This window comes from Pongo pygmaeus, chromosome 21, assembly GCF_028885625.2.
Source record: "Pongo pygmaeus isolate AG05252 chromosome 21, NHGRI_mPonPyg2-v2.0_pri, whole genome shotgun sequence".
NCBI lineage: Eukaryota > Metazoa > Chordata > Mammalia > Primates > Hominidae > Pongo > Pongo pygmaeus.
In genome coordinates this window covers 47,966,526-47,988,038 of record NC_072394.2, presented here as the reverse complement: position 1 = coordinate 47,988,038, position 21,513 = coordinate 47,966,526, and the positions used below count along the sequence as shown (strand labels likewise).

The following is a 21,513-nucleotide window of genomic DNA, read 5'->3' as shown; positions in this document are numbered from 1 at the left end:
ACTGCACTCCAGTCTGGGCGACAGAGAGAGACTCCATCTTAAATAAATAAATAAATAAATAAATCTCAATAGCCTAGAAAGAGGAAAAAAAATGTCAAATTATTTTTTAAAATATTAGTTTATCATGTGTCAGATATTAATTATTGACATTAATTTAAGTATTTTAAATATAGATACATATTGACTATGTTAATGAACACTATCCTAGTACTGGGGAAAGGGTTAACTCAGCAGGCATGGGTTGTTATAACCCTACACACTCCCAGGAAAGGTCTGTTTTCAGGACTGATCTTTGGCCTCCTCCTGGGAACTGAGCTCATAGACTCTTCTGGATGATGAAATTGAAAGTTTTTTGCATGCCTGAGGCCTTGGGCCACACTGTACCAGTTAGTCCACACAGTGTACACCAGAAATGATCTATGGTGAATGCCTCCTTTTTCTCTGGGGGTCTGGAGCTTTGTTAACTGAGGTAGGTCATGCAGGCAGTGTATGCCTATGAACGATCCTCAGCAAAAAGCTGAGATGCCCAGGCCTGGGCAAGCTTCCCTAGTTGACAACACTTTGCATATGTTGTCATGCATCATTGCTGGAGGAACTAAGCACATCCTGTGCTACTCTCTAGGGAGGAGACACTCGCAAGTTTGTGCCTGGTTTCCTCCAGACTTCATCCTATGCACATTTTCTCTTTGTTAATCTTCTTCTGTATCTTTTTGCTGTAAACTTACATATAACAACAATATTATTCTGTATTTTTTTTTTTTTGCTGTAAACTTAAGTATAACAAGTATAAACTTAAGTCCTATGAGTCCTTTTAGAGAATTAAACCTGAGTGTGGTGTTGGGGACTCCAAAAACAGGTAGTTTCCACTATTATCTCCAAATACAAACTGTAGTACATAGATATTAAATACCTTGTGCAAAGCCATGCTGATATTGAATGGCAAAGCTGGAATTCAAATTATCTGTCTCCAGTACCCATGGTTCTAACAACTACTTACAAGCGAAGATAATCTGACATAATTAATGTCTCTTCAATAGAAAAGTCAACAATTGAAACAGAAAACTTATTCAAAGATATAATACAAGAAAATTTCCCTTTTAAAAAACATACAGCCTGTAAAAGCACCCCTTTTCCAGTGGAAAAAAAATGATGTAGAATGATACCAAAATATTGTTAAGTTACTGAAACTTGAGGATAAGCAATGATATTTTTAGATATTCATGTAGGGAAAAAAGTCACCTTTAAGGGAGAAAGACACTCAGGCTGCACCATAACAACATTCACTTTCAGAATTCAGTGAAGCTAAATCCACAATTGTCCTGGAGAAAAGAAAATATGACCCACGATTTTTTACCCCATAAAATTGTCCTTCAAGTATAAAGAAAATATGCAAAAATTCAGGGAAAACAATATCCATAAACTTTTCTTTTTTGTAGAATTATTTTTGTTAATCTAGCTCACAAAATGTTGATGAGGTTATCCTGAAGTTACTGATAGTTGCTTTATATGATAGAGCATCAATATCCAATATGGTAGCCACTGACCACATGCAACTATTGAGCACATGAGGTATGGCTAATATTAATTGTTACATGCTATAAATGTTTAAAGTACACACCAGATTTCAAAGACTTAATACAAAGAAAAGTAAAATATTGCATTAGTTGTTATTTCATATTAATGATATATTGAAATGATATTTTAGATATACTGTACTCAGTTAAATAAACTATCATCAAATTAATTTTACCTGTTTTTTCTTTCTTTTTTTCTTTTTTTTCTTTCTTTTTTGAGACAGGGTCTCCTTCCCTGTCACCCAGGCTGGAGTGCAGTGGCACAATCTCAGCCCACTATTAGCCTCAACTTCCCAACCTCAGGTGATCCTCCCACCTCAGCCTCCCAAGTAGCTGGAACTACAGGCACACACCAGCACACCCAGCCAATTTTTTGTTTTCAGTGGAGATGAGGTTTCGCCATGTTGCCCAGGCTGGTCTCAAATCCCTGGGCTCAAGTGATCGGCCCACCTCAGCCTCCCAAAGTGCTGACATTACAGGCATGAGCCACTGTGCCTGGCCCCTCTTTTTACTTTTTAAAAAAGCTACTAGGAAATTTAAAATTCGATTTGTGGCTTCTATTATATTTCTGTTGCACAGCACCATAGTAGACTTTGGCGAGAGATTTTGCTTGTTTGTACTATTTAGTTTAGTTTGATCTTTTAAAATAAGTATGGTTATTCATATAAAACAATAAACTCATTATTCCTAAATTGAATAAATAAACCAATGGACAAAGAGCTATGCTTTCTCCCCTGGGATGTTGAGACAACTAGCTGGGAGGCTCTGGATGGGAACCAAAAACAAAAGAATGGAGCACAGCTGTTCATTGTCCAGCCCACTCCCTTTATAGTTAGGAAAACTGAGACCCCAAAGGTCACTTACCACTCTAAAATCTCATGGACTCAAGTGTGCAGTAGATGAGGCTGAAGACTGGCATTTCAGATGAGGCAGGAATACTGACTTAGGGGACATTCTCAGTAGCTCCCAGGAGCCCCTCCAAGGTGTGTAGCACCACCTCCAGACAAGCAGTCCACTTCATCCCGGCTCATACCTCTTGCCCACAGTGCTTCCTCTTGCAAGAAATCAAAAACAAGGTATTTCCTTTGTCCTATGGAAATAGGGACTCTTCTTTTTCTGCAGGTATAAGTTCCAGCCTCCCAGCCCTGGCTCATGGAGCTCAGCCTTTGGCACCATGGAGCTCAGCAGCTTCCGTGCCCTGCCTTGCCATCTGCCTGGTGGGCATGACCAGCTTAGAAAAGACCTCAAGTGAGCTGAACTGTTGTTGGGAAAGAGAACCCTGAGACCCATAGCCTATGGGATAGGGCTGGCTCCAACAGGCTACCTGGTCACTTTCACCTCAGGGGGAATCCAAGGTCTAGATATTGAAAGGGCTCACCTGTGGTCACCCTTCAGTCTGGGGGAAGACCTGGGGCCAGACCTCCCAGATGCCTATTTGATTTAATTAAGTCTTCATCAAATTATTATTATTATTATTATTATTATTATTATTTAGAGATGGAGTCTCACTCTGTCATCCAGGCTAGAGTGCAGTGGCCTGATATTGGCTCACTGCAACCTCCACCTCCCGGGTTCAAGCGATTCTCCTGCCTCAGCCTCCCAAGTAGCTGGGACTATAGGCACCCGCCACCATGCCCGGCTAATTTTTATATTTTTAGTAGAGGCAGGGTTTCACCATGTTGGCGAGGCAGGGTTTCACCATGTTGGCTAGGCTGGTCTCGAACTCCTGACCTCAAATGATCTACCCACCTTGGCTTCCCAAAGTGCTGGGAGTGGCGTGAGCCATGACGCCCGGCCCAAATTTTTATTTTTATTATAAACTCAACATATACTTTTGTTTTAAAAAGACAAACAATACATAAATTGTTATAAAGTTAAAAGTGAGTTCTCTATTTTATACAATCTTATTCCGAAAAGTATCCATTGTTAGAATGCTTAGGAGAGACAGTAAGTTTTCATACTACTTTAAAAATAAGACCAAGTTCTTAAGCTTGGCTACACATTGGTGTCACTTGGAGACTCTGTGAGTCCCACCTTAAATTCTGATTTAACTGGTTTAGTTAAAGCCTGGGCATAAGGATTTTTTCAGTTCCCCAGGTGAATCTAGTGTGCTAGGATAGCAATTTGAAATAGGGTATGGCCAGGGAAAACCTCACTGATAATAGTGGAGGTGGTGAAAAGGGGTGGGATTCTGGATTTATTTTGAAGGTAGGGTGCAAACAGGATGTGAGAGAGAACCAAAGATGACTCAACGGTATTTGGCCTGAGTGCCTGGAAAGACACGAGTTACCTTTTACAGAGATGAGGTGACTATGGATGGGCACGTTTGGGGTGGGGTGGAGCACATCAGAAGCTCGGTTTTGGAGATATTCAATTTGAGATGTCTTTAGACATCCAAATGGAGAAAGCAAGTAGGCAGTTGGGTAAATGAATCCAAGATCCAGGGAGGAGGTCTGATCTAGAAATATGTGGGTGTTGCCAGAGCGTAGGTTACATGTGGCATGGTAGTGGAGGTCATTTCTAGGTACTGACAGGGCTGCGGGTATAAAAGAGAGCCAGGCCACAGCTCTGTGCTCTTCTCACTCGGCAAACACCCCATGCTATGCATGCTGCATCCCACGCTAGGCACACTACACAGACCACTTAGCTTTGTGTATCCACTCACCTGCGTTCCTGTCTCATTTACAGTCTGCTCCTTTACTGCTTTGGAAGTTAACTCAAGTAAAAGCACCTTGAACAAATTGCCTTTGCCCATGGTCTAGACTAGCTCATCGCCTTTCCTTCCTACATATGCACACACACCACCCACATGTGCTGAGGGCTCCTAAAACCCTTCAAGGAACCTACACAGCCCATCTATGCTGGCTAAAGAGACACCTGTACCACTGTGTTAAGACTGTTGCACTCACGCATGTGGGGTTTCTAGAGTGCCCCTTGCCCATCCCTATCTTGGATCCCAGATCCCAAGCCAGAATAGCCCATACCCAGTTAATACATTTAGCGCTTGCTGATTGAGCACTTACATGTCCTGACATGGGTCAGGTCTTAATGAAAGACAGAACCTGTGCCTCCAGGAAGCACATCATCTGGTGGAAGTGAAAGGACAGCAGCCAGCTGATAAGGAACACGTATAAGTCCAAGGCAATCTGGAAGCAGCGGGCCTGGGGCACGGACAGGAGCCTGGCATGTCAAGGGAAACTTCCTGGAGGGAGTGTGTGTGTGTGTGTGTGTGTGTGTGTGTGTGTGTGTGTGTGTGTGTGTGTGTGTGTGTGTGTGTGTGTGTGTGTGTGTGTGTGTGTGTGTGTGTGTGTGTGTGTGTGTGTGTGTGTGTGTGTCTCTCACTCTGTCACCAGGCTGGAGTGCAGTGGCGCAATCTTGGCTCACTGCAACCTCTGCCTCCCGGGTTCAAGCAATTCTCCTGCCTCAGCCTCCCAAGTGGCTGGGACTACAGGCGCGCGCCACTACGCCCAACTATTTTTTTTCTGTATTTTTAGTAGAGACGGGGTTTCACCATGTTGGCCAGGATGGTCTCGATCTCTTGATGTCGTGATCCACCCACCTCGGCTTCCCAAAGTGCTGGGATTACAGCCGTGAGCCACCGTGCCCGGCCAGCCTCATCTGGTTTTATGAGGGAACCAGACAGTTGAGAGGTGTGCATGGTTGGTGGAATAGGGCATCCTAGGCCAAACCACTATGATGGGAGAACTGAGTGGGGTGGGAGGTGGGGGGAACTGCAAATAACACACAGCTGATGCCAAGTGTGCCAGAGGAAAAGATAGAAGATGAGGGCAGTGGGAGGCAACCGCCTAAAGGCTTGTTTTACAGAAATCCAGGGTTATGTAACCAGCAAGGGAGGTAGGCGGGGCAGGCTTCAATCCAATGAGCCTGGCTCCAAAGCCTGGGGGTGGTCTGAGGACGGCGCACAGCAGGAGCTCCTGAGGAGCCTGCTAAAAAGGCAAAGGCTGGGCCACACCCAGACCAACTGAATTAGTAGGATCTGGACCCCAGGAACCTACATTATTTTCACAAGTGCCCCCAGTGACTCTGATGCACACTACAGTTAGAGACCCACCACCCAGAGCTCTCCCACCTCTCCACTCTACCCTTGGTGATGTGGACTGGGTCTCAAGGCCCCCAAGAAGTAGGATGAGTCATTTCCACGGTCATGGATTATGCTTTCAGAAACACTCCCAAACAACCCGGGGAGTTCTGGGAATCACAATCAGATGGGGATGGGGAGGACAGTGGGAGCAGATCAGGAGAAGAAATTTCCGGCCAGGTGGGAGGAGGTAGGGTTTTGTTTGTTTTTGTGGAGGGGGTTGCAGGCATAGGGTAGGAGGTCCTGTTCAGGCACCCAGCAAACAATCCCGAGTCCCCAGCTCTTCCCAGGACTCAAGGACAAGGGCAAAGAACAAAGGAAACAGCCGTTTTTATTCGACAAACAGTAAACTCCATCCACCACACGGTGACACACACTCTGCAGCACACCCCATCACCTTGGCCGGTGCTGCCAACCGACCTTTCTGCAGTGATGGAAGTCTTTTTCTGTTCTTTCCAATACAGCAGCCACTGACCACTTTTGCTTATTGAGCACCTCAATATAGAGGTGGCCACTACAGGTGAGGAAATGAATTTTTAAGTTAATTCAAATTCAAATGCCATATTTGGCTCATGGCTCCTGTACTGGATGCACAGCTGTAGGCCCTGACCTGGTCCAGGGCACTTTGGTTCCAAAAGCCAATTCTGAGGAGAGCAAGTGGCAGAAAGAGCCCTTGTGCTCTCCTCCCCAGAGAGAACAGCAGCTACAGCTGCTGGAAAGGGCAATAATCAGAGTAGGGGGACACCTCGGGCACGCCGGATAAGGTTGGCCAGCCGCTTGGCCAGGCCACCTGTGCGGGGCTCCTCGATGTGGAAGGTTCGGGTGAGGAGATTGTAGAAGGAGCCGTAGCACACGGCCACCACCGTGCACGTGAGGCAGATCACGTTGTAGGGCATGCTGAAGTCCGGTGTCGGCAGGTTCACCAGCAGCGGCTCTGTGTAGAGCCGCACGAAGTAGTTAGAGCCATCAGAGACTGGGAACCTGGGGTCAGGGGAAGAGCGGTGAGACAGGACTGGCTGCTCCTCCCCATCTCACCCCATCCTCGTTCCGGCAGTGCAACATAGTGTTTACAATGTTCTCTTAGGCTCAAAACCTTTCAACAGAAGGCACAACCAGTCTATAAACCTGATAAAAGGAGAGCAGTGGGCAGAGAGCATTAGGACGAATACCGAATGCAGGCGGGGCTTAAAATCTAGATGACGGGTTGATGGGTGCGGCAAACCACCATGCCACATATATACCTATGTAACAAACCTGCACGTTCTGCACATGTATCCCAGAACTTAAAGTAAAATCAAAAATAAATAAGAAAGAAGGAAAAGAAAAGAAAAGAAGAGAGGGAGAGAGAGAAGCCTGGTGTTGAAGTGGAGGAAAGGGGCCCTGCCTTTGCTTGGTTGCCTCTTTCTTAGCCTGGTTTCAGCCTAAATGCCACCTCCTCAACGAAGCCTTCCTAGATAACCCAGTAAATCAATTCCTACCCCACCTCTAACCCCATTACTCTCTAGACCAGAATCTTCCCTCTAGACTGTAAGCAAAGGGAGGCCAGGGCCAAGTCTGTTTTGTTTAGTCTTGTACACCCAGTGCTCTCAGAAGCACTTAGCATTTGATAAGTGCTTGATTAAATATTTAAGAGCATCAAGGAGTAAATGTAAGCTGTAAGTAAAAGTATTCTTTTAGAAGCACTTTAAAATCATTTTATAAAGTCTTCACAAATTCCACAGACTGCCAGGATTTTTATTAGGATTGAATTAAATCTACACATCTCTTTGGAAGATGTAACATCTACCTTGACGTCCCCTGCAGGAGCCTGGTCACCTGTGTTAAGGCCCAGCAGGCAGCTGAGGATGTGTTATCAGTGAGTGTGGTCACACTTACAGGCTGTTGAAGAGGGGACTCTCTTCCCAGTCCACTGGCTTGGCTGCTACCATGCTGGGCACAAGGGCGCTGAGGACAGATGGGCTACAGAGAAGCAGAGAGATGGCCCGTGTTCCCATCTGGCTCCCCTACCAAGGGGTAAGCAGAGAAGAGGGTAGGTCAGGGGGATGAGAGGTGGCCTGTGGGGGTGGAGCCCACCTGACATAGAAGCCATGGTTAGGATCTGGCGTGTACTCGGTCCACTTCAGCAGCGCCCGCTCAAACTGGATGGAAACCTTGGTGACTGAGTTGGCCGGCAGCTGAATCAGCATCTCCAGGAGGTGGGGTTGCAGCCGGTCCTGGGCAGGCTGGTAGTGGATGTAACCTGGAGACATGCAAGGGTCACACACATCTCTTTCCTGGGTTCAGGCTATCTGCTGCCCCTGTCCCTGCTGCTTGCCATGGAGCCTCAATCTGGGTGCCTAGAAGATGGGCTTGGGAGCGTAGAAGCCAGGCAGGCTAGGGAAGAAAGCAGGGGCTAAGAAAAGGGAGAGGATGTTTCCAGGGCAGTGATCCCAGGATGCGGTCAAGAAAGGTTGTTAGGAGTGCTGCAGACCGCTAATCAATCTTCGCATCACTAAAACTGGGGCACCAGGCACCAGGTGCCTGATGTGACGCAAGAAGAAATTCAAAGAGCCGCCTGGGAATTTTTCTTGCCAAAAATGTGGGACATGAATCTCATCAGGTTTCTAAATCTAACCACCAATACACAAGAAATATAGGAGATGGAGGGGTGTATTAAACACTAGCACAAGGACAAATCCAGAATGTGGAACATTCTATACAACAAATGACCCAGTTTCTTCAACAAATAAATGACGTTTAAAAAAAAAAAAAAAAAAAAAAAAAAAACCATGGGCACTGCTACAGATGAAGAGAGACTAAAGAGGACCACACCATATACAAGACGTTTATAATAAGGGACATTCTGGGTGTGGAGACAGGGAGTATACGGGAACTCTGTGCTTTGTGCTCAGTTTTTCTGTAAACCTAAAACTGCTCTAAGAATAGTCTATTAATTTTAAAGAAAAAGGAACTTTTTTTTTTTTCGTGACAGGGTCTCGCACTGTCGCCCATGCTGAAGTGCAGTAGTATGATCATGGCTCACTATAGCCTTGACCTTCTGGGTTCAAGTGATCCTCCCACCTCAGCCTTTTGAGTATCTGGGACTACAGGCGTGCAACACCACCCTCAGCGAATTAAAAACAATTTCTTTTAATCCCAGTACTTTGGGAGGCCAAGGCAGGCAGATCACGAGGTCAGGAGATCGAGACCATACTGGCTAACACAGTGAAACCGCATCTCTACTAAAAATAGAAAAAATTAGCCAGGCGTGGTGGCACACGCCTGTAGTCCCAGCTACTCGGGAGGTGGAGGCAGGAGAATCGCTTGAACCCGGGAGGTGGAGGTTGCAGTGAACTAAGATTGCGCCACTGCACTCCAGCCTGGGTGACAGAGTGAGGATCCGTCTCAAAAAAAAAAAAAAAAAAAAAATTTTTTTTGTATAGGTAGGGGGTCTCACAATGTTGTCCAGGCTAGTTTCGAACTCCTGGACTCAAGTGGTCCTTCTGTGTTGGCCTCCCAAAGGGCTGAGATTACAGGTGTGCACCACTGTGCCCACCCAAGAGAGGAACTTAGTATAAAGCAAATGCAATGTGAGAACCTTATCCCAATTTAAACAAACCAATTATAAAAAGACATTTTTAAGACCACAGGGGAAAACAGAAGTGGTAATGATACGGTTACATTTTTAAAAATCCTTAAAGTATTTAAAAATTAATTGATGCAATGTCTAAGATTTGCTTTAAGATACGCCAGCAGGCAGTGGCTTACACCTATAATCCCAGCACTTTAGGAGACTGAGGCAGGAGAATCGCTTGAGGCCAGGAGTTTGAGACCAGCCTGTGCAACATAACGAGAACCTGCCTCTATGAAAAAATTAAAGGCATGGTGGTTCATGCCTGTAGTCCTGGGGAAGCTGAGGTAGGAGGATTGCTTGAGCCCAGCAGTCTGAGACTGCAATGAGCCATGATCATGCCACTGCACTCCGGCATAGGTGACAGAGCAACAGTCTGTCTCTTAAAAAAAAAAAAAAAAATTGCTGCAGGGTGTGTACAGGGGATTATTACACTATTCTGTTTGGGTTTGAAATTTTCCAAAGGAGAAGATTTAAAAGAATAATAACAGAAAAACCTACAGAATATGCAGTTAGGATGTCTAAAATAGAGATTTTGAAGGTGGTACAAATAATGGTGCTGAAAATAAGTGAAACTATTCATCATAGGTTTGAAAACATAGGAATCAACAAAAGTACTGAAAGGTTTTTAAGTTTGGCTGTTTGGGATATGGTACAACCTCTTCCTCAGAGGTCTTTTACTTTACTACTGGTCTCCCCCTACACCAAAGAAAAGCAAGTGCTTTAGTGCTATGCCTGGCACCTAATAGGAAGCACTAATATTATCTTCTCCTTAGAAAAATAATAGAAAATAAAAATAAATTTTAATAAAAAAAAAAAAAATTTAATTAACTGTACCTCTTTACCCCTCCCAAAGAAGCAAAACACCATCTACTCCAGCTCTGCTATCTTCCTAGCTTCAAAAGCCCAACATTGCCAAACTCTTTCCCTACCTTAAAGAGTCTATGAATCATCACAAAACCCAATGCTCCAGAAAGGAGGCAAAGTAAGTGAAAAAGGAAGCTACTGTCCTTGTACAGTCCTATTAAGAATCACCAGTATTATGTGTTTTAATGATTGCTGTTTTATAAATTACTTCTGAACCTGGCACAGTGAGGCTCCCGTTCCAGTTTTGAGAAACTATTCCTTATTCTTTATGCCTGTGTAGCTTTTCAGAGGTACTTCAGGAACTACTCTGGGAAATGAGAGTTTGGGGGACCTGGAGAGGACATGAGAGGGTGGGCTGGGGGCCTGGTTCAGGACTCAGGTCCTCACTTGGTTTGTTCTCCTTGCCCTTGGAGGTGATGGTGAGGGTGTGCACATACAGCCGCAGATACCAGGGTACAGTGTCCAGCAGCAGCACCGGGAAGGCCCGGTATGGGTGGGTGTTGTACAGCAGTGTGCTCAGCTCCCCCTTCTGCAGCCCATAGCCGCTCACGTACCGCTGGGCATGCAGGAAGGGTACTGGGGGGGCCTCTGTGTAAAGAAATGTCAACAGTTAACAGCTGCCAAAGGTAAGAATCACTCCCCACCCCAACTGCCCAGGCCATGTTCAGAGTCCCAAGCCAGTGAGTAGATGGAGGAACAGCCCTGCCACTGAAACTGGGAAATCTGGGTTCTGGAATCATCCCTGTCTTCCCCAGCCAACAAGCAATAATGACAATAAGTTGCTAGTATTAAAGTGCTTATGTGACGAACACCGTGCCCCCTTCGAACCCAAACCAGGTCCTCTCAGGATATTCTGCTCTTTCACTTGGTAAAGGGAACTGAACACAACTGTAATTAATTAACTGACACCTGCCCTAGCTAGTAGACATTATATTTCTTGAGTGCAGTGTCCTCTGTCGTATTCAATACTCTATGCCTGGCACTTAGTATGAATTCATAAGTATTTGGTTGATGAAGCAAATGCATGAACTAACTCCATTTTTCACATCATCTCATTCAATTCACTAAGTATACTCTTTATTTTTCAGATGTGGATGCTGATGCTTGGGGAGTTTAGGAACCTACCCAAAATCATAGAGCTTGGAAGAGCTACAGTCAGCAGCATATGACTCTGGAGATCTGGTCTAAATACAACCCTATCATCTTACGGCAAAGACGTGGGATTGTGAGTCTTTTCTCTGTAGCCGTTGCAACCCGGCAGTCCAACCACCCACCCACTCACCATTCTCTGGGGGTCTCTTCCACTTGAGCTGGATGTTGAGGTTTCGAGAGTTGTTGATCATGGCGCTGTCAAGCAAGTCATAGATGGCATAGGTCTTCCGAGTGCCTAGGATGACGTCCTGATATGTAGTGGTCGGGGATGGGTGCACCTCTAATGTCTCGTTGTCCTGGGGACACAAAGGCAGGGCTAAGAAGCAAGCAGAGAGGGTAGGCTGGTCTTGGGGACCAGGGGTGTGTTTGTGTGTGTGGCTGGAGACCTTGTTACCTGGTTGTAGTTGGTGATATCCACATAGACTCGGCTCTCTGAGGCCAGGGGGCAGGGCTCCGTGAGGGTTCGGGAGAACATCCGGAAGAGGGACCAGTCTGAGAAACAGAGAGCAAGGCTGAGCAGGGGCCAGGCCTAGGCCTAGTCCACATAGATAAGGCAGGGCTGGCATGGGTGGGTACAGATGAGTTGCCAAGGTAACTTACCTTTCTTCCCCTGCCCCGTGATGAAGGCATCAAATACAACTGACAAGGTCTGCCTCAGCTCCCAGGAGATGCTAGTACAGCGTGCATTCTATCACAAGGGCCAGATGGCAGCAGTGAGGGGGTATCACTCTTACCACACCAGCCCCAAAAAAGACTCCTACTCAGACTCAATCCCTCATCTATGTATCTTCATATCCATCGATTTGCTACCACCCACTCCTGAGCACTTGACCTTGTGCCAGACCCCGTGCTGACAACTGTATGTGCATCAGTTTGATAAACTATCACAACAACCCTAGAAGTGGATTCTACTATCAATGTCATGTGGCAGGGTGGGAAACCAGGCTCAGGGGAATGAAATGATTCACCCAAGGTTACGCCAGCTGGCAAGTGACTGAGCTAGCAATTGCACCCGCATAGCTATTGTTCTGAACCACTATTTTCCATGACAAATATTTATTCAGTGCTTGCTAGGCAACCACTGTTTTCTTGGTGCTTGGCCAATGCCCTGAATAACCGTCATCACATCTACCACTCAGTACTCACTCAGCCCGAGCCGGACACTGACCACATGCTTTACATGTACCTTCTCTGAGCCCCTGGATGGCAGCTTCCTCTACTCCCCATGACTTACTCTGCAAACAGGGCGGATATGCACTGCCTGGGAGTGGTAGCTGGTGTGGAACAAGCGATCTGCCTTCAGCAGCACAGAGAGGCCTGCCTGGAGGAGACAGAAAGAGATAAGAGAAGCCCTGTATGGAGCACTTGGCATGGGGCGCAGGCTCTCTATACACCCCCCCGCCCCTGGCTGCCAGGCTGTGCAGCCTCACCTTGGAACTACAGGGCAAGAGCTTCTTCCAGGGGGTGAGGTTTTCAGTGCAGACCACCTCCCGCGGCAGCACAGCATAGCGCAGAAAGTAGTGGTCAGTGTCTGAGGGAGACAGAGGTCTGTCTGGGGTGGGCCTTGGGCTCTGACCCCTCAGGGTCCACACTCCAGAGATGGGAATGACCCTCCTGCTCCCCACACCACCTCTAGCACCACAGTCTGGACAGTCCCAGCTGGGAGTGGGACTCCCTTCTCTCCTTGGGAAAAGGCATGCAGAGATGGCACAGTATTGGGGGCCTGCACACACAGGGGACTTAGGATCTAGCCCAGGCTGAGGAAGCAGGAAACTGAGGGAAAAGGAGGCAAAGGTTTGGGCAGGAGGTAAGAAGAAGAAGGAAAGGGCTGTAGGGGTTATCTCACCATTGGCCAGACCCAGGGGTTTGAAGGAGGCAGTGGGAGTGACCGTGTTGGTGGAGTCGATGAAGTTGAGAGAGGCGCAGAAGATCCCTGAGAGGACATTACTGAGCTCCTTCCAAGATTTATCCACACTGGATAGAGACACAAATCCACTCACTGTCCTGGGGCTACCTCTGCTCCCTCTTTCAAAGTCCACAGCTGGCTGCTAAACCTATGGTAGGAGGAGGCTGTATTCTTAACTATTAGACGGGCCAGTTGATGGAGCTGGAACATTGCTGCCCCACCCAGCCCACTTGCTGGGTCTCATCCTACTCAGCCCCTTCTTCCTCACTCTCCTCTGGACACCTCTGCATCCCCATGGGTCTCTGCTCAGGTGATTCTTCCTTCCTTGCAAGCTTTTGCTCACTTCTTTCTGCCTACCTTCATGATCCAGCTCCAGTTCTTACCTCCCCTCCAGGAAGCCTTTCCTGCCCTCCTTAAGCACAGTCTCCTCTGTGCAGTCACGGTTCTGACCACCCAAGCATCTTACTAGGTCCCTCCTGGGAGATGGCTAGGTGGCAGCAGCGTGTCCTGAGCACCTTTTCTCCCTAACTAGGCTGTAAGCAATTTGAGGACAAGGACCAGTCTGGGTCATCTATGTACTTCCCCTGACACCATGGAAAACGCCTCATATATCAGAGCTGAAATGAGCTCACTGATCTTCCTTGAATGTGCTGGGCTGGGCAAAACAACACATACTGCCCTGTGTATACTCTGGAAATAAAGGTAAGTCCTGGTTCTATTATCATGGTGAGAAGTCTTATATCCAAAAAAGCTCACTGAACATGGGAAAAACAGCTGTTCTAGGATTTCATAAAAACATCAAATTAAATTAATGTTCTTTTCTTGGAGAAATATCAAGAGAGATTTGCTCTCAGTAATAGAGAAAGCATAAAACTTAATAAGCACTAGAAAAAATTCTAAGCATTTGCTCCACATTTCAGGCAATTACGGGCTGAGGGAAGACAGTGACAGCAGAGTAGACAGGAAAGGGTAGGGGAGCCAGAGTTGAGGCAAGAGACAAAGTCTTGGCAAGCTGGGGAGTCATTGCTTATTCCTTATTCCTTAGTGTTGTCCAGTGGCTTTTGATAATTCTATGTTCAGAGCTTGTCAACTGCTCCAATCCTTAAGCCTCAAATAAAAATGGCAAACTTGAAGCCTGAAAGCTCTATTAAAACCATAAACACGCTTCATTTGGTATGCACAACATTGACCCGCACAGCACTTAAAAAATTTTTAAATTACTTGCTGATATTCGAATTTGCCAATTTTCACATTAAATTCCAGATTTCTGGTATCTCTTAAAAAATGAGGCCAGGTGTGATGGTTCTTGACTGTAATCCCAACACTTTGGGAGGCTGAGGCAGGAGGATCACTTGAACCCAGGAGTTCGAGACCAGCCTGGGCAATATAGTGAGACCTTGTTTCTACAAAAAATTTTTAGAAACATTTGAGTCTGACCACATTAGGCCTCTATTCCCACATGGCAACAATCCATAGAAGCTGAGTGGCAGAGCTGTCCTCGTTAGAATGTCACACAAACTCTCTAGCCTGCCACAATTCCTGCTGCTCCCTTTTATTGCCCTAAAACTTGTTATATCATACTTGCACTACCAATTACTTATAGTGGGATTAAGAGGAAAATGAGATATATTTCTCATTCCTGCGTTTGTCCATTTTAAAAATACCTTTATTCATTTCTTACCTGTGTGGCCCATGTAGACATGTTTGCAACCACTGCACAGAAAGGTTCTATTCTAAACAGGATAGCCACAGCAGCCACTGGGAAATAGCGGTTTGTAGTAGGCACAGTAGCTAGACCTGCCCCCTCCCAAACAAAAGCAGTTCCTCTAACATTGTGATGTAGCATCCTGTTGGCCAGTTGTAACCCACAGATATGTTATGGTTGGCCTTTGTGGTATTTATTATCATTTAAAAAATATTAATGAATGCCTTTTAAAAGGTTATCCAGTTGCCAGTTTTCTACTGCCTTACCTCCAACTAAGCATGAATTGTTTGCTATTTGCCTCTCCAGAGATATGCATGTGCTACCTCAGGTCTGAAAGTTTTAGGATTGGGAAGTTTATTCATCTGTGGTAACATTTTTTACTTCCAATGCCAGCTCTACCCCCATGGAATCGCTGCCTACTGGAAATGCTGTCTACAAGAGCAGTGGCAGGATGACAACACTTTCCCAGCCACATTCCCTCCATGGCCTGCAACGGGACCCAAGGTGTGGACTCACTCAGTGACAGTGTCTTGGAACCAGACCCAGAGCTCTGCACCTGATGGGGCCTGCAGGAAGGGTGGCCCCCAGTATCGGGTCCTCCAAAAGCCTTGTGTGAATGACAGGTGCAGCTCCCGTAGAGAATACTTCGAGATCAGCTGCCCCAGGGCTTTGGGAAAGAGCCTGTAATGAGACACTGGGGAAACGGGAGCAGGTGAGTGACGATCCCCCACCTCGTCGGGGTCCACACCCAGCATCCCGAACTCCACCCAGGAATTACGCCCCGCCCCCAAAGTTTGCCTCCACCCCAAGGCCGGCCAGCCAGCAGGCACTACGGAACTCTTTCTCTGGTCAGATCTCGCGCCCTCACCTCCTTCCCGCTGAAGCTCCGAATCCCAGCGCGTGCGGAACTGGAATGTTGCGGCTACGTCCCCGGAAGGCAGCGGGGTGATGACGAGTTCCTCCCGCAGGCTGTCGCGTGGGTGTTCTGCCAGGCACCAGCCGCCGGGCCCCAGGAGCAGCAGGACGAGCAGAGAAAGCGGAATAGCAGCCGCCATGCCTGCGGCTACTTCCGCCTACCCAGCGGCGCTCGGCCCCATGAAGAGCCGGTATCCAATAAGAAGGGCGTGTGAGAAGTGACTTCCGGTGTCGTCCCGGAAACCGGGATGCGGTGATCAGAGCGACCGCCTGCGCAGGTCGCGAAGATTGCCTCAGAGTTGGTGGGTCTAAGGGGGTACTGGGAGGACACGAGAGGGAGTAGGCAGGGCGAGTAACCAGCTTGAGGCCGCACCCAGTTCAAGGCGTTTCCACCCACCAGGAAATGCTTAATAATATGAAGCTCCGTCACTGCCATTTTACCCATTTGATAGTTGAGGAAACATTGACTGAAAAAGGTTAATTACTTTTGGGAAAACCCTTGTGGTTTTAATTTGTATTTCCGAAAGTAAGAGGAACCTCCTGCCCCTCTTAGCTTCTAGTGTCTCCATTTGCTGCAAAACCCCCAAATAAGTGGTTCTTTTATTACGAAAATGTTTAAACAAAATTGAAAGAATGAGCACCTGTTACAATAAACCTGTTTTCCACCACCTAGATTCTACTATTTACATTATACTATACTTGTACTTTACCACATATTTGTCTATACATCCATCATTCCATCTTGTGTTTTGGTGCACTTTAAAGTAAATTGCAGACATTAGTACACTTTCCTTTAAGTAGTTAAGCATGCATATAATTAACTAGAGTTCAGTATTTGATTGCGTTTTGATGTAAAATTCACATACAGTGAAATGCACAAATCCAAAGTACACATTCACTGAGTTTTGACACATGCACACACGTATGTAACCCGAACTCCTATCATGATACAGAACATTCCTAAAACCCCAGAAAATTAGCAATACCCTTTCCTAGTCAATCCCTGCTCCTCTACCACCTTCCAGAGTCAATTAGTACCCTGATTTTTTCCCACAATAGATTAATCTGTTCCAGAACTAAATATAAATGAAATCATATAGTATGGATACTGTGTGAGGCTTTTTTTTTTTTTTCTCATGGGAATAATGTTTTTCAGAATCATCCATGTTCTTGCATGTATCCACAATTCTTTTTATTACTGCATAGTATTATTAATTTATCCATTCAACTCTTGATGGGCACTTTTAAAGTTTTTGGTTATTATTAACAAGGCTGCTGTCTGTGCAAGCTCCTTTGTAGACGTATATTTCTCATATCCTTTGGCCAGGTATTTAAGAGTGGAATTGCTGGGTCAGAGAGCAGGTGTATGTTTAATTTTATAAGAAACTGTCAGACCTTTCTCCAAAATGTATCATTTTATGTTTCCATAAACTATGAGTTTCCATTGTTCCACATCCTGGTCAGCATTTGAAGTTTCTAATTTTTTGTACTTTTTAGTTTTGACCACTTGGGTATGTATGTAGTGGTTGCTCACTGTGGTTTTAATTTGCATTTCCCTGGTAACTAAAAATGTTAAGCATCTGTTCATGTGCTTATTGGCCATTTATTTTTTAATTTAATTTTTATTTTTTTTTGTGAAAGGTCTGTTAAAGTCTTCTGCACCCTCACCCCTTTGTTTACTGGCTTGTCTTTTTATTGAGTTTTAGGAGTTCCAAAGTTAAATTCATGCTTTAGTTTTTCCACCTGCCCTACGGGAAACACATTCATGAAGGATTTCATGAACAGTCTCTTGGTAAAACTCATGGCCACACTTCTAGAAAGAGCCAATTTGGTGTGAGGCAGGTCTGCCAAGATATGCGCCAACCAACCAGACATTTCCAGAAAGGAAATGTCAGAAAGATGTCATCTCATTATGCCTTCATTCTGCCTACATCCAGTGTTTCTGCCCCATTAGACATGAAATATTAGGAAGGCCATGGGCTTAGATGTCAGAAAGACAGGAGTCCAAATCCCTATGCCAGCCTTTAATCCATATGAGCATGATCAACCCAAGTGTCACTTTTCTTCATTTGTATAATGAAGAAACCTACCTTCAAGGTTGTTAAGATGAGAAATTATGTACATGTAGAATATGGAATGTAGCAAGTGCTTAATAGTAACACTCAACGCTATCACCTAGGCACTAATATGTAAATGTAGATAACAGTGCCTAAGTGATAGGGCTGCTTGAGTGTTATTATTAAGAAGTACGTAAGAAGTACAGAAACTAATAACGATTACAATGAGTGATGGGGCTAGGACTATAGTCTACACTATCAAACCTCAAAATAATACTTTTTTAAAGGTAGCTGCCATCATTATGACTATTTCATACTTCTCTGTTTTCCTTTTGAAATTGCCCATCTCCATCATTCAGGACCCAGCCACCTCTAGTGAAGACTTACCTTCTCCTCCTCTAGTGGTCTACAGGCTTCATGTACTTCTGCTACATCCCTCATCACATTGTTTCCATTACCTGTGGCTGTGTCTGCTCCTGGAAGAGCTCATGGTCACCTTAGTATTTCTGTTGCCTAAGCAAGGTGACTATCACATAGTAGGTGCTCAGTAATGTGTGAATGAATGAACAAATAAGATGACATCATAGCACAGTTCTGTATTTTCTCTACTCTGCCATGCTGTTCAGTGTCAAGTTCTGTGCACTCCTGGGGTTGCTACAGCGTAAGCCTTCTAAGGAAACTTTTTCTGAGCTGTGGTCCCTCCTTTCCAGAGTGTGTCAGGATGTCCACCCTATGACAAGTCCGTGCAAATATCAGAAGCCACGCTGTGGCTTGGAGACTGAAAGCTGGGCTCCCTGACTTAGAGTTGACTCCAGATCTTCCTCCCATCTCCAAAGGCACTGTGTGGCCTCAAAAACCAGACAGCTAGGCTCTGGGCTGGCATAAACCATGGCATAATTTTAATGCAACACTATAATCAAATGGTGAATCTGAAGATTATCATTTTTTTAAAAAGTGACCATATTGAATATGGTGTTTTATAATCTTTTTCTTTCAAGAGTTATCATAAATGTCTTTCCGCTAAAAATATGTGGTGGGTAAATGATACAATCTTGGTACTATTTTGATTATTTTTTAAGCTGTATGATGAGAACATGGGATATTTTTCTTTCTAGACTTGTTGTACGTTTGAAACCCCCATAAGTTTTTTTAAAAAACCAAAGAAACAAAAAACAGTCAGCTGGAGATGGTGGTTCTGAAGGCCAGCCAAGCCCCTGTGGTTTGGCAGGAGAAAACGTTATTGTCCCAACTAGGAAGTAGTCCTGGGGTCTCAGCTGACACTAGACTTTTCCAGGCAGGGCTGGGGCTCATAGCAGCCAAACTGAAGGCTCCCCATAGGCTCAGAAACAATTCTACTTCCCTAGAGGGCTGTAAATCCCTCTCCCGAGGCAGGCTCCCCACAGTCTTCGCATCATGTGCCTGGGCTACTAAGAGATTTATTGACATGTTGACGGCAACCAAGCCAGTCTAGCTTCTCATCATTCACCATGGAAGGAAGGGGGGTGATCCTGGGAGCTAAGAAGTCCTGAACAGCAAAGCTATTGGGATCGTGGGCCGCAGTGCAAGAGATGGCTCAGCCACAGTCAGACAGGAGGTAGATAGAACCTTGCTACTCTAAAGGAAGGAGAGAAGCCACAAGAGGACAGAGATTATGTCTTCTGTGTGCAGCAAGGTCATAAGCAACCCAGAAAAACCCCAAAAGTTAATAGAGGACTGGGCCCTGGCCCAGCTCAGTGGATGATCTCAACTTGGACCTAGAGGCTTTTGCACAAAAGGTATTCACTCCACAAGCATCCTGGAGACAGGGAATGGCTGGTGGACACTCCTACTTCCCTGGAGTTCCCACAAGTTTCTCACTAGTGTTAGGAAAAACACTTAGGAACAGATACTTACACTGGCCTCCTGCAGGGGTGAGAGCAGGATGGGACAATAGGAAGACTGCAGCCTTGTCACTCAGCCTTGGGTGGCACAAAAAGCTTTAGGATTTTGGCTGAAGGTCACTGATCCCATGGGTGATGTTCAATGTATGAAGGGAGGTGGACTGATTTTTTTTTTTTTGGAATATGAGAAATGAGTTGATGTTCCTTAAGACTGGGTCCTATAGCCTCTCCTTTCATTCAGCATTCTCTCCCTGGGCATTCTCTCCTGTCATTGACACCCATGGCTTCACTTACCACCTATACACTGAGAACTGATCGTTTTCTTTTTCCAGCTCAATCCTCTTATCTAAATTCCACATGCATGGGTGCAAGGGCCTACTCAACATATCCTCTTGGATGTCTCAAAGACATCTCAAACTCAACATGTCCCAAACCAAATTTATGGCCTTCTTCTCAAACCTGGTCCTTTCTGAAACTCCCCATCTGGGTGACTAGCCCTCTGTTCCAAAAAGGATGTAAGGAGCCAGAATGGCTGGCATACCCCTTCACTTGACATGCCAAGGAGTTCACGTCTATCTGGAGACACTGATTTGAGAGACTCTGCTGGAAGACTATAGGATGGTTGGTCAGGTGCAGTGGCTCACGCCTGTAATTCCAGCACTTTGGGAGGCCAAGGTGGGTGGATCACCTGAGGTCAGGAGTTCGAGACTAGCTTGACCAATATGGTGAAATCCCGTCTCTATTAAAAATACAAAAATTAGCCTGGCGTGGTGGTGTGCGCCTGTAGTCCCAGCTGCTCAGGAGGCTGAGACATGAGAATCGCTTGAACCTGGGGGTTGGAGGTTGCAGTGTGCCGAGATCGTGCCATTGCGCTCCAGCCTGGGTGACAGAGTGTGACTCCATCTTGGGGAAAAAAAAGAACTTCCAAAAATTTCTTCCTAAATGGGAATAGACTGGCTGTGCCCTCTTTGCCCATCCCCCATTTCCTTTCCTGCTTTCTGCCAGTCTCAAGGTCATGATGGCTGGGGCTTTGACAGCCACGTTAGACGTGAGATATTGCTAAGAATGCAAACCATGTGCAAAAGAGCAAAAAAGGAGCCCAGTGCTGAGTAACGATGGAGCTTTCATGTAGACCTGTACTTTTTAACTTCTATATGAGGAAATAACTTTATATCTTAAGTCATGATCTTTTACTAGCTGTCAAACTGAAACCTGATCCAGGCTTCAACGGATTTTACAACCTGACCTTTGTCAGTCTTAACTCTCCCTTCATTTCCTCAAATCCAACAATTCAGCCAAACGCAATGTTTTTTAGCTCCTCAAGGATATGCTCTCTCCGTTTAAAGTCTTCACGAGCTGCTTGTTCTGCCTGGCTTACGGGCCATGCCTGGCTAACTCCCAATCGTCCTTCAGCTAAAAACAGCTCTTCAGTGACCATACAAACTAGTTAACATGCCCCTATTTTCTGGTACCAGAGTAGTTCCTCATCATGCTATTTATTACACTGTGAATTGTAGTATTTACTTGATTTTCTCCTCCATAAACAGTAAACTCTGTGAAGGCAGGTATACAGTACAGCCTGTCTTGCTCAAAACTGTATTCCAGAAGCCTAGCGTGGGTGTTCCATAAACATTTCTTGAATAAATGGAATGAGTGAGTGATAGGAATGTGGGATCGGTTAGAGAGCTAAATACATATAGTGGGTTTGATATCTTTGCAATATGAAAAATGAAGTGGAATGCTTGGCA

General features: G+C 45.6%; 1 protein-coding gene across 5 annotated transcripts; it reads right to left on the bottom strand.

The window, feature by feature from the left end:
* Window positions 1–5,986: 5,986 nt before the first annotated feature.
* Window positions 5,987–17,404, bottom strand: PIGT (phosphatidylinositol glycan anchor biosynthesis class T). 5 transcript variants are annotated; one of them, XM_054467538.2, is made up of 12 exons: window positions 15,782–17,404; window positions 15,430–15,607; window positions 13,149–13,276; window positions 12,733–12,833; window positions 12,537–12,623; window positions 11,903–11,990; window positions 11,697–11,794; window positions 11,433–11,598; window positions 10,538–10,738; window positions 7,747–7,912; window positions 7,549–7,632; window positions 5,987–6,654 (listed from the first exon to the last, which is right to left on the bottom strand). In XM_054467538.2, the coding sequence occupies exons 1-12, from the start codon at window positions 15,966–15,968 to the stop codon at window positions 6,402–6,404; spliced, it is 1,737 nt and encodes a 578-aa protein (XP_054323513.1). In that variant the 5' UTR covers window positions 15,969–17,404; the 3' UTR covers window positions 5,987–6,401. The 5 variants fall into 5 exon arrangements, with proteins under 5 accessions (XP_054323513.1, XP_063515090.1, XP_054323514.1 ...); XM_063659020.1 differs by lacking the exon at window positions 7,549–7,632; XM_054467539.2 differs by lacking the exon at window positions 13,149–13,276 and having other exon boundaries at window positions 15,470–15,607.
* Between the last annotated feature and the right edge of the window lie 4,109 nt (window positions 17,405–21,513).